The sequence below is a fragment of the Anser cygnoides genome, chromosome 2 (assembly GCF_040182565.1).
Source record: "Anser cygnoides isolate HZ-2024a breed goose chromosome 2, Taihu_goose_T2T_genome, whole genome shotgun sequence".
NCBI lineage: Eukaryota > Metazoa > Chordata > Aves > Anseriformes > Anatidae > Anser > Anser cygnoides.
Genome location: NC_089874.1, coordinates 35915871 through 35929177, shown reverse-complemented (window position 1 = coordinate 35929177; position 13307 = coordinate 35915871). Strand labels below are relative to the sequence as shown.

The following is a 13307-nucleotide window of genomic DNA, read 5'->3' as shown; positions in this document are numbered from 1 at the left end:
TCTTCTTTTCACACAATCTCTAGGCAGTACATGCTTCTTGAGTAGCCATTTTACATAACTCTGCCATGATTATTTATCTTCATACATCAAAGTGTATCCAAAGATTTTTTTTTTTTCCTGAAGAAACAGTATTTTTTCCCTGTGGGGTGATAGATATTTTTTTAGGCATTACATAGACATCTTTGTATTTGAAAATGCTTTTATATTCAAGCATGCATCAACTTTTAAATATATAGTTAAATATTAACACTTTTCTTTGGATTTGATAATATAGTGCAACTAAAACTACAACTTGTGGATTTTTTTCCTGCTGACCTACTGTGTTATTGGGTATGTTTAATGGCTTTTACTTGCACACAATTTTTGAAATAATTTTAGTAAACCTTTTAAATGTTAATATAAAGATGCTTTTGTATGTTAAGATATCTGAGTTAGACGTATATACCTAGAACAGACTGCTCTGAGTTCATTTTTTGTTTGAGTCTTCTTTAAAAGGACTGGGGATTCTCTCAGCTGCAAAGGCAAAATAAAATCTAGTTAAATATTTTAGCCAAAAATAAAAATTAAGGAAAACTAGCAGCACTATATTTCAATCATAGAAGTAGTTTAAAACTAGGAATTGTTTTATGCTCTGTTCTATTGCTACGGTTTTGCAAGCGTGTGTTGCATTATGTTTTTCTTTTTCTTCTTTCTGCAGTTACCCTCAAGAATTCCAGGATAAAGGTAAATGTCATGCATTTTTTTTCCCCTGTAGCATATTTTTGCCCACTGACACTCAGTTGAACAATCAGAACATACTCTTTTTTTAAATGCTTAAGCGTGCATTGCTTGACTCTCCAGGCTGAGGCTGCTAGCTCCACCTGCTGAGGGAAATAGAAAAGAGCTTCCGAGTTTCAGACTTCGTGCTGAAGTGCCGTCACTCAGAGCTAGGTCCCGTTCCCTTCGTTTAACTCATCTGAGAATGCTTACCGATGAAAAGATTAGAAAAATAGTTCAGAAATTAATATAAATGGAGCTTATGTTTGACTTAATTAGTAATAGCTTAGCATTGCGTAAGACCATGTCATGCATTTTTTTTTTTTTCAGAAGTGTTACGCAAAGTAGTCTGCTTAGGAGTTAAAATGGTAACAGAATAACTTATTTCTGCCTCTTTTTTCAACAGCGATCACAAAAGTCTTCAATTCCATAGTGATATTTCTTCAACCTTTTAATAGGCTCATCTAGTGGCAATATGATACTGGCTTTTGATCCACAGCGGATGAATGTTTTCATAATGCAGCAGGATCTCAGACCTTTAGTTGGAGAGGAGACAATTTAGCGTGTTAGTAATGAAAACTGAAGTGTGGGTTATCTATTATCTTCTAGTGGAGTTAAAACAAAGCAGCAGAGTTCAGTTTAGAAAAGACTAAGGAGTTTGTTGCTACAGTGTTCTGTTCTGTAACTAAACCTGGAAGGGCTCTTATTTCCATGATGCTAATTCTTGAGGTCGTGACCTATAGCCTGTGGATGCTGGTATGAGGGTCACAGTGTGAGGTCAAAAAAAGCCTATACAAAACTCCACTTCTTGCAGTGGTTGAGAAACTGTCCGTTTCTGTACCCGGAGGTTCAGATTTGTGGGCTATGTCGTGCCTCCTGATAAAGTGAAAATATGTAAGTCATATTCAGGCAAGTAACGTTACAACAAGGCACAACAAGTTCATACGTTTCTTATCACTGCTTAAGTCAAGTCATAGAAGTATAACAGTTCAACTGCATGAAAAAATACAACTTCCCAAAGATTGCTGAGATTTTGTAAATTAAAGCTATGTGATTCTTTTAAAAATTATATTGAAATTGTTGCTGTTTTTTAATGTTGTATGTTAGCACCCTTAATGAAAAAACGTAGTTTCCCTCCTTCCGTCACTGTCCAAACTGAATTAAGAATGGAAAAGTTAAATGTTATTTTATTAAGAAAATGACTAATGTGAAAATAGGAGAGATGCTTGTTTTGTTACAAATACAAACTTTCTGGAAAGCATGCTTTTGAGAAGTTAATATGTCTCGGTCTGCAACTCTCCAGTAAATTTGAGAATTGTCTGCAGAGAACAGTTTTTGATTACGGCTTTTTTTTTTTTAAGCTCAAGGAAGTTGTAACGTATTTGCTTTCTTCATTGACAATTTGATTCAGCATTTCTTTTGCAATTCACAATTTATTAATAAAAATAAGGTTTCATTATCTCCAGTAAAATGTGATTTAATTGATATAGTCTATAATTGTAGCTATAAAACTTGCTCTTATTTCTGTGAAAATTATATTCGATCTTATTCTTTTTATTAGAGTATATTTGCTTCTTAAGGAGGATATATTGTGTCTTTTATTTAATTCTCATGATCATCTCTTAGTTTCATCTCTCTGAAACTATGTACAGATGGTGAAGCTTGCAAATGCTGACATCTTAGTTTTCTTTCAGTATTTGTCAATAAAATGAGAGGGCTTTAAAGTTATACCACTGTCTTCTGCAAATAACGGTAAGTTTCTCCAAATCCATGTACATTTACATCCATGAGTATGAAAAATTTGTGAGAAATATGAGCCTGCACTTATTTGCAAAATATTTGTGGGAATGTGGTTCAGTGGTATGAGTTGTCAGTGTAATCTCCAGAGATCAAGAAATGTATGCTAAACTTTATTTGGGTAGTGTCATTCTTACTTTAGGCCTGTACAAATTAGGCGTGACTTGTGTAGGTGTAGAACAAAGGACTCACATGGAGGTGAGCAGTAAAATTCTTTGCCAGCTACTGGTGTAACAAAGCAGAGGCAGCTGCTGAATGAGGTCAACTTTTGTGCACGTTCCTACCTACGTGCACACCTAGATGTTTGAAAAATGGAGAAATTAATATTTAAAACTGTGATAGTATCGATGGTCAGATGTCTTCCCCATTCCTCCTACCCTCTCCAGAGAAAGGAGAAATACTCCCAAAATATGAGGTGATAAAGGAGAATATCTTTTAGGAAAAAAGGAGGGGTGGTAGAAGCAGAGATGTGGAGACTGTACTGAAAGGATCTAGGAATGAAAAAAACTACTGTGCACGTTTAACTCATTTGCCATTCTTTGTTTTGTATTAGCAATTACTTAATTTTTTAATGCAAATAGTAGTCTTTTTTGTAGCTGAAAGGAACGGTGCAGAACGATTCATACTATGTGCAGTATCATCATGCTATATTAATTGCCACGTTATCTTGGCTCTTGTCAAGAATTCTGTGGGCTGTGACCTGTCGTCGTTCCAGAGGCATCTAGAAGAATGTTTTGAAGGCTGAAAGAAGTGGACTACATTTTCAAAATTCTTATATTTCCTAAATAACGTAAAGCAACTTGACTCTGGTCTCTCAAATAGCAGCTTGTAAGTTGTTCCACAAGCATGCTTCGTGGGCATCAGCTTGTCACTCTGCTTTGTTTCACCATTGCTCGTTCTTAAAGTTCCACTGGCTTTTGCGTGTAGTGACTAGCCTGTTTGTCTAAGGTATTGTATGTGGGCTTTTGTTGTATGGGCTTTTGCCAATAGCATACAGAATCTTGCCTTCTATAAAGATAAGGCAAAGAGGTTTAAAATAAAGTAATAAAAGTTTATTGAAGAGCCTGTGCATGAGTATAGTCAGGCTTTTTAAAACTGAAGTCATCTATATGCATATCTAACTTTCAGAAAGCGTCTCCATACTTCTTTGCAATCAATTTGATGAAATAGAGCACTTTCTTGCATCATTGTCAAAAAAATAAAAGCCTATTACTGACGTGTTAGGTCAGTAAATACGCTGGCAAATGCATCTTCAGTGCCTATGTACTGAAAAATGAAGCTTTTTATGGGAAGTGGGTACATGTGAAAATCTAAGACACTAAATTCATAGTATAGGCAAATATTTGACTTGTGTTACCTAATGATACATTGACTTTTACAGTTAAGCAAGATGCTGATTTATAAAGTGGATTTGTTCTCATGACCAAAAAAATATAATTATTATCCAAAATAGTGATATTTCCATAAACATTTTATTAAATTGTTTTAATAATATAATTAATTAAATAAATAATATATTAATTAAATAATATAATTAATTAAATAATATAAATTATTTTATCCTTAAATTAAGGAACTCACTTGAAACTTCTTTTGCTCTTAGATGCTTCTCACAAATTTTTTAAAAATTTGTAATATATGACTCCTCATCTAAGCAGTTTAAGCAAAAACAAAAGGTATGGTCACACTCAAGATGACCTGTTCTAGATCATAGAATTGGGAAGGAACTTGAAACCTAAGATAATTTTCACAGAAGTCTGGACTTTGTCAAAGCTTCTGAGTTAATACAGTTTTTGGCATTTCTCTGTTTTGAGATTAATTGAATCAATACTATGGCTGCCAAAATGTTTAGTTAAAAGAACCTTGTTTTCAATTATGCTAAAAATAGTGCTAAAGTTGGCAGAAGCACTGTAAGCCCTAGAAACTGTATTTGTGTGTGAAGTTCACTTGCCATCTGTTCTTTACATTTATTTTACTAAAATATATATTTTTAATCACTTCGCAAAAAAATGGCTCGGTGTTTAAAGTGAGACACCAAAAGTACTAGATAAATTCAGTCATAATATGGGAATTTGCAGAACAAGTTCTCCATAAAGCTCTCAGTGCAGCTCATATCTGATCTGCAACACATGACGATGGCAGTATTTATGCAGAAAAGTATGATTTGACTTTTGCTGAATTATCAATTTTGAGCGTGGTTTAAAAAAAAAAAAAGTCCACTTCCATTTTCATTTTCATTTCACTTGAGCTTAATAGAAGATAAACCTATGGCTCTAGAGCATCAGTGGTGTTCTCTGCGTGGTTATGGGAGCACTTGTAGGAAACCTTGAGATGATTCAGGTGCCTGTGTGGCTCCTGGCAGAGCAGTGGATGTCTGGGGCGTGAGACACCTGCTTCCTGCAAACAGGCAAGCTGATAGAGTAGCATTGTATACAAAGGCTTTGTGTTTTCTGTTTTTTTTTTTTTTTTTTTTCCCTGTTTTGTGTGGAGGTGATATTTCCTTTTTTTGCTGCTGTACGCTGTTTTTTTTTTTGGGAAATGGCAGCAGGGATCTAGAAGTCATTTTAGATTTGAGAAAGGGAGGTGGTAGCTTGTGGTGATCAGAGCAGCGGCAGATAGGAGTTCTGTATTTTAACACACTCGAGTTTTCAGTCAGGAGCATAAATACATCATTAGTAGTTAGCCATAAATGGGAAAGATACGGCTTGGTTGTTACACAGTCCTTCGAGTACCATCATGATGTATTTCTGGAGAAACCATCAGATGCATTAGAAATGTGCCAAATACCGCTTCATCCTGGAAGTCTGGAGCGTTTCATTGTAGGCAGGTCGCTGCGTTGTCCTTTTATGCCACGCACAGCTGTTATCTGTGAAGTGTCCATGCCAAGTGCAATTTCAGGCAGCACAAGGTACAGCCACCAGTGCACCACAAAACGGTCGTACCCTGATGTGAATTATCAGTGTGAGAGGGAGCTTAACTATATACTCAGCAAGTAAAACATGTTTGTATTGCTCTTTTTGCTTGAAGCATATTTGCTTATAAACCTAATGCTGTTCCAGTATCGTTTTAACAAGTAGCTGCTAAAGGATTCCTACTTGACCTTTACAGAACGAGCCATTAAAAACTATGATGGTAACATCAGAATCCAGAAGACTCTTCAGCAGCGAGTGGTCAGAGCAGATTGTGAGGCAAAGCATGTGTTGAGAGAGTGGCCGTCACCAGTCACCTTGCAAGGATGGATGCTCGTGGCGTGGGTCAGCAGCAGCTTAACAAATCAGCTTCAGTTATCAAGGGGCTAAAGTAGACCTGTGACAATCTGAAAGCAACTTGAGTTGTTTCTGTGAAAACCTGTGTAGTGAGAACCTCGCATTTATTTGCGTGGTGGGTTCATTGCTTTTTTGTTTTCATTGCTGCGAGTGCTTTGCTCGGCGGGCTCTTCCCACAGCAGCAACTGGGCAGAAGGCAGTTACTTCAACCTGCTGTGACTTGGGACCCCTTGAAATGGCAGGAAGCAAGACGTTTTGACTTGTGTGTCTCTTAATTTTTGTGAGTTGTTTTCTCTTACACTTGAGCAAGCGTTCAGTGATCTGAGGACCTCTAACAAGCAGGAGGCTCTTTCAGAGGCATTGTCTGAAACATCTTGCTTGCTCTTTTATTAGATTTAGGGGCTGAAGTGCTACCTTTAAGGTTTAGGGGTTCATTACTGTAATCAGAGTATTTAAAAAAAAAAAAAAAGGCAACATACTTTTTCCCACCTTGGAAACTCATTTTCTTCTGCCGTAAACTGAATCCCTTTAAAGTAACATAGTCCTGCCTATTATATTCAGTTTATACCAAATAAACCTATTGGAAGTCTTCAGAATAGGGAACAGGGACAAAACTGCAGCCCTTGTTACAATGGGGAGTTTGTGTTTTATGCTCCAGTTTTAATGTGGTATACTAAGCCTTTGGTGTGCATTATTTCCTAAATCAATAAATAAGCTGTAATTGAAAAGGTAGCATTTAATAAGGAAAGACATTGTATGGTTTTTCTTACAGATAGCTTAAAATATTGATTCTGCTACCAAACCTGTAAGAGGTTAGTTTAAATTGCAGAATCTAGAGAATAGGATCAGTTCATATACGTATTTTTATTATTGTTGTAACTCTTAAGTATCTACTGTTAATTAAACTTTTTTTTTTCCAAGTTCCAGATAAATCATACGTTATTTTGGGGAAACAAGAAACTGTATTAGTGAGCATCAACTCCTTAATTATCCTTGTGACTACATAACAGGGACACATTCATGTCATTTCTTTGTGCAATAACTTTTGCAGAGAAGTATTTTTAAACTGATCATTAATTTTATGACCACAGAAATGAGATGCAAAATTTATGCTGTTGTCATTGGCACAGGTTCAAGGCACTACTGACATTATGTGTGATTGTAATGGAATGACTGCCAACTAATGAGTCTATAGACATTTCGTTTGAGCATGCTTTGCTTTTAGATGTCTGATTAGGCAGTAATGCTTTCAATTATGCCTGCAAATTGCATTGGATACATTTACCTGATGCCCATTGTTGCTTTGTAGCTCGGTTTTCTATTACATAAATGCAAGTTGAATGCTTTTCTTTAATTTATTGATGGTTTTTGGGTGTATTTTTAGGTCCTTGGCACCTGAAGAGAGGAGTCATGGTTTTTGCTGCTCAACACTGACTCCTCTGACTGTTTAAGGAGTAACACTGATAGTTTCACATGCAATTCTATCTAGTCTTCCGTAGGAGGTGGAGTATAAACTCCAGTGCAGCACCTCGATGGAGGAGAATGTGAAGTGGAGAAAAGGAAGTGATTACTCTGAGTGGGAATGCAGGAGACCCCACAGAATCCGTAGGAAGCCTCTCTGTAAACTGTCAGGAGCAATATCCTTATATATTAATAGCATACACTCCTAAGATGTCTTTTAACCCTGCCAAAATTAGGAAGCAACAACCCAAGGCTGATAGTAGCCTGTAGTTACTCTTTCATGTGAGCACATAAAAACATTGTGAAACATTGTCTGTTAAAGCTCCACAGCATGTTGAGTCAGCTATCAAAATGACTGCAGCTCTTCTATACAAATTAGATGAGTTAAGGATTACATTTCAGTGTATAGTGTAAATTTACAAATACTTCTGTTTATTCTAGAATAAAAAATGGAAGTTTTTGCTTTAATCTGGTCCTGCAAAGCTGCAGATTATTTGTATCTCCATTTAGTCTCTGTGACCTGTTCTCCACATTTTTCACACACACAGAACCAGGGGTGCCTAAGTATACTATTGTATGACTTGGGATCTGTATATTTGTTCTAAATTTTCTCATATTTTTTTCATTGTCTTCAAAGACTCCAAGACTTTATTGTCTTTAACAACTTGTATTGAATTTAACAGCTCGTGGATGCTTTGAAGGCTATAAACTCAGAAAGCATTGAGTGTATAACTTCTTTATGATAAATCAGTGTGTTTTTTATTTTGTTTTTGGTTTATTTTAATGTTATTTTGACCTCGGGTATTGTGGACTTAGGACAGATACTTGTCTTACTATAAATCTACACTTGATGTATCTATGGTTTTTGTTGTTTTAAATACAGTGTATACCTAGGTAATATACATGAGATGCTCTGAATATGTATGTATATATTAAAAAGATCCTTTCTAGATCATTTGGTGTTTATATGAATGCAAAGCACAAAGGTTTATTGAATTCAAAATCTTTAATATAATCACAAAATGCTAATGATGTAGTTTAATGGAAGAACAGTCTAAAAGTGTATCTACGTAAACTGGCATAAATATTACAACTCCTCTGAAAGAGATTATGCATTGCTGAGAGGGGTAAAATTCTATGGAAATGTTCTTTCTATATGTGTACTTCTCTATTAGTCATTCAGATATACTTAGGTTTACTCGTACTATTCAGCCTCTGGCATTTGAATGCTGGACTGTTTTGTTTGTGGAAATATTTTCCTCTAGAAATACAGCCTAATATTTTAAATTTATGCTGGCATCTTCATGAAGGTTAACTGATAGTACGTTTGTGCATAGCTGATAAAAGGGCGTTTTCGGCTGACAACCAGGGTACCAGAGGTGGGGAGTTATGTACACCTATATGCTGTGCATCCTAAACTAGTAAAAATTTAGGATAGGGGAGTAATGGAACAACTCTTGACAACATATAAGTTGTGAATATCATGTCTGCTCTTTTTTTAACAGTCTATTTTGTAATATCTATTCTATATATATATGCATAGAGAGGCAACTGGTCTCTGGCAAGCAAGAGTGACAGATGATCGTGCAGGCTGTAAATATGGCATAAGATTTTTATGTTCGTGCGCTCTCTGCTCTGTGGTTTTCTGTTTGGAGGAAGAGGTGAATCCTGGAGAGGGATAATTTACTTTTGATTGGTTTGACAGGTGTGATGAAATGCAAATATTTTGATCAGATTAACACGGTAGCTGGAGAGCTACTGGAAGATGGCTGTGTCAAAAATAGATTGGAGTCAGGTTCAGATTCTAAACAGTTGTTGTATGGCCTTGGAGCTTGAAAAGAAGCTTTCCCAAGAAAAGCATACTAAATTAATGAAAGGGAAATCCAATTTGGTATTCAGCAGCTTGGGCTATAAAAAAAAAAATCCAACAAAGTGAAAATCAGACTGTCTTATCTGCAAAGAAAACATGCTGCTCTTTGGTAAGACCTGTGGTGCTTTTTGGGCACAGACTGAATTTGCCATGATCTTCTGTTATTAAATAGAAGGTAAAGAAGTAAAATTCTCAGCCATGGCTAGACAGTCCAGCTGATGAATGTGGTTCATATGGGTGTGGAGAAGAATATTTTCACTGTTCATAGGGGTTTATTTTGGATCTAGAGAAATTAGATATGTTACAGAGCTCCAAAAAGGAATATATGAAAAGAGAAGCATGTCTCTGGAAAGGTTTTGCATATGAATATACTAAGCAATCTTTCTTTTTCTTGCTTTTTGAGAAAATTGAGGGTCATTTGATCTATTGGAGCATCAGCATTATAATTTTGGTTTGGTGTTAGCATCAGCTTTAATTATTGGATTTTTCTTGTTTGCCAAGACTTTGTTTGTTTAAAAGACATCATGGTTCAAGTTGTATTTTCTTTTATTTTTTACTCTTTTTCTGTTTTTCCTATTTTTCTACATCTTCTTTGCCTAGATATTGTGTATATATATACAAAAATAAAACCTCAAAAATTACACTGAGCTTTGGGAAGAACTTAAGGAGAATTTAAGTTTTGTTTAATTCAACAAAAGCCTTGACTAATATTGATTTCTCTTTACCTTTCCCAAACCCTCACATTTAATACACTCGGATCAGCATAGTGCACAGGTTAGCTAATAATGTAGATTTTGTATACGCTGTAGTAGGGTGCTCTCAGTTGTTCAAGGAATGCATCAGTAGAATGCTGCATTTAGGCACACATTCAGACTGGGTGCTGTCAGAAGTCGATCCTGCTTTTAGCTTTGTGGGAGCAGTACCCCATACGCTCCATTGCAAAGTAGTCCCTAATTATGGTAAAGAAAAGTGGGCGGAAGGCAACAAACTGCTGCAAAAAGTAGTTTGGCAGTTCACTGGAAGGAAGTTGCTGCAAATTCTCTCAGCACTTAGAAAGGAAGAACTTCTGGGCTTGACACTTCCTATTTCTCTTCCTGACAATGTTTTCTCTTGCCCACCTCTTTCGTGTTCCCCCCCTCCCCGTGGAAGAAGCTGTCAGCCACACAGCACTGGGAGTAGGTTTTTTATATGACAGCCTTTAAGAAAACCACTCAAACAAAATGCACTTGGCCAATTATCATGTTGCTCCAGAGCTGTGGCATTTGTGGCTCTGCTTTGAAGTACAAGATGCATGCTATGAGAGTGCACGAGGAATGAGTATTTTTGAGTTTGAAATAGGAATTGGTATCCTACGAAGAATAAAATAAATTGAATAATGAAAATACTTGTCTTTGGATTCTGTGTTTGTATGACAGACTGTATTGGCGAGTAATGTTTTTGTGTTTTTTTTTTCTACTTTAACAGAATTGGAAGATGAGGAAGAGTCTGAGGGCTCTTTTTCTTCACCTCCTGATAGTGTCTCAATAGCATCTGACCGATATGATAAAGACGATGAAGGACACTCTGATGGTATGTGACACTGTTTATCTTAAAATATACTAGATGTGCCAGTTTGCTACAAACTCGTAATCGGAGCCTCGTGATGAGAATGTTAGTGATAAACAGATAAGCATCACAGCTGGATAGCTTTCTTACCTTTACAAGAACCTTTAAAGGAACTGAAGAGCTCTCTCTAGTGGTACTAGAGCATAGTGGTAGCTGTCACAGATTTTCCTGTTTTTTTTTTAAACTCGTGTTTCTTCATAACAAAACATCTTCTGTAGATGCATATGTTTTTAAAGATAGATCAGTGGCTAAAACAGTGTGAATATTTGTAGTAACAAATTGTTTGTTAATTCAACATTATCAGATTCTTGCTTAATTTTATTGTGCTACTTAATGGCTTACTGTATTATTTATCTTATAAATAATGAAACAGTTTACGTGATTGATATTTTTCTGCAAACTCCATGCAGAATAGGTTCATAAAATATTAAATTAATTATTCCTATGTTTCCTTGCATTAAGATAGTCTTTTGTAGAATGTTTTCGTTATATACATTTTAAATTCGAGTTTGCATTAAAAAAAATAATCTGGGCTCCGTAGCTGTTTTCCATGCTGTTTTGTTTTGTGTTCATTACAGTTAATGCTAAATGTGACTGTTTTGAAGACATGAACAATTGAATATTTCAATAGTTAACAAGCTTGCTTTAGCATAGTGACCATATTTTTGAGGTTCATTTATTGTATACATAATATTAAAAACCTTCTATGGATAATACATAGCAATAAATTAAGTATATGTACAAATAAATTAACGATGTATATTAATTTGTGGCAGTGGAAGTTAGATAGACTTACTAGTGAGTGATGTTTTCTGACATGATATGATGATCAAACTGTGCAGTTCCTTCTCGAAATACAATTGCTGAATGAAAATATGCTTCCCGCAACATAGCACTCCACATTTTATGTTATCCAGATTATTCCCTTTGGAAACATAAATTGCTTTTATGAGGTATAAAATTATGTCTATTGCAGAACAGGGATAAGTCAAGTACATGCATAAGTGATAAACCTTCTAACCACTGATTCAGAATAACACAATTTTTTTTATATCCAGGGCTCTGTAAAATGTGTAGCAATAATAATCACACTTTTTTATATTGAGCTTGTTGCATTTTAGCAATGTGACCTTCTATTAAAAAAAAATAGAAACAAGCCTTTTTGTTTTCTTGTTGAAATGTAATTATCAGTCAAATTGAATATGGCTTTTAGAAAACTGAAGCTAATTTTCCAAACTACAGATGAATGCAACTTTCCATTTATTTATTTTTGCTTACAAACATAATCTCAACATTATTTCTAATTGTAACTTAATAACATGGTACTGATTGCATAAAGGGTATGTGACAACATCGTATGACTGTTTAATAGGAGATATGATTATGTAGTTGTTTCAAAACAGTTAATCAAGAAAAAAGTAGTAACATTCATAAAACCCAATAACGAATGGTTGAAGAATGCTGATACAAGAGTATATGAAATACCATATGATTTTGTACAGATGATTAATTATGTTTTAACCCATTTTGAAAGCTCCAATTATGAGATTAGGTGTAGTACCTACCCAGCAATATCTTGGCTAATTCATTACAGTTTGGGTGGAAATATGATAGGTGTGTTTTTCTTACATTTAAGATGTTATCTCATTGTTCCTTCTAAATTTTTGGATAAATTCTCTTTAGTTATCTAGTGGAAGCTCAGTATGAGGAAAAGTTAAGAAAAGATGGCACATCTTGATCTGTAAATACTTAATGTTTATTGTAGGAATGTTGCTGTTTTCCCCCTTAGAATGACATACGGGCCATTCAAAAGCATTTTGATTTTATCATACGTAGTTCATCATTCAAGTGTAGCCACGTAGGCTATGTATGAAAGTCTGTGTTGGGGGAATCTTATAAGAGGGGGATTGATCTTGGAGGTGCAATTTGTTTTTGTTTTCATAGGCATGATTGGGTTTGTTGAAGCTTAATACTATATTTTTATTTTTCAACAGTCTGTTAATGCTCCATATTTAAAACCTAGTCGAGTAGCTGGATCCATAAGGCAGACACTTGGTCTTATGCAGTTACCAGTTTAGTTCAGCAGGGCTGTGCGCAGGTGTAAAACCTCATTTGTGTAGGATCAAGGCTGTCGGCATTAATAGAGGGGACTAAATGTAGTAACTAAATGGAGAAGTGTTATTTATTTATGAGTCCATTTATATTTTTTATACAAAACCTTTTATGCTTGCTTTCTTTTTTAAAATAAAATGGATTTTTTTTTACCTTTATATGCTTGAATTACAGACTGCAAGATTTGTATGACTTCTGAAAGTGTCACTATTGGGCTTTGCCATGTTACTGTCAAAACATAATTTGTGAAGGCACCCGCTTGATAACAGATAAAGAATTAGTGTATTACGTGTGCATTACAGTCATTGTAAAATCCTGGAGTTTTTGTGTGACCTTTGTCTAATGGTGTATTAATTACAAGAGAGATAATCCATTTAACAATAAGTATGGGATAACTAAATTAGCACAGGTCACCTAAAGGCCTTTTGTCAAATCTGATT

General features: G+C 35.2%; 1 protein-coding gene across 1 annotated transcript in view; it reads left to right on the top strand.

Annotated features, from left to right (window-relative positions):
* The window catches only part of SKAP2 (src kinase associated phosphoprotein 2), a 116743-nt gene that overhangs the window by 11893 nt on the left and 91543 nt on the right, over positions 1-13307 (top strand). Inside the window, exons 3-4 of the mRNA XM_048070248.2 lie at positions 698-723; positions 10615-10719. Coding sequence (XP_047926205.1) covers positions 698-723; positions 10615-10719 — 131 coding nt within the window. The remainder of the gene's footprint in view (positions 1-697; positions 724-10614; positions 10720-13307) is intronic.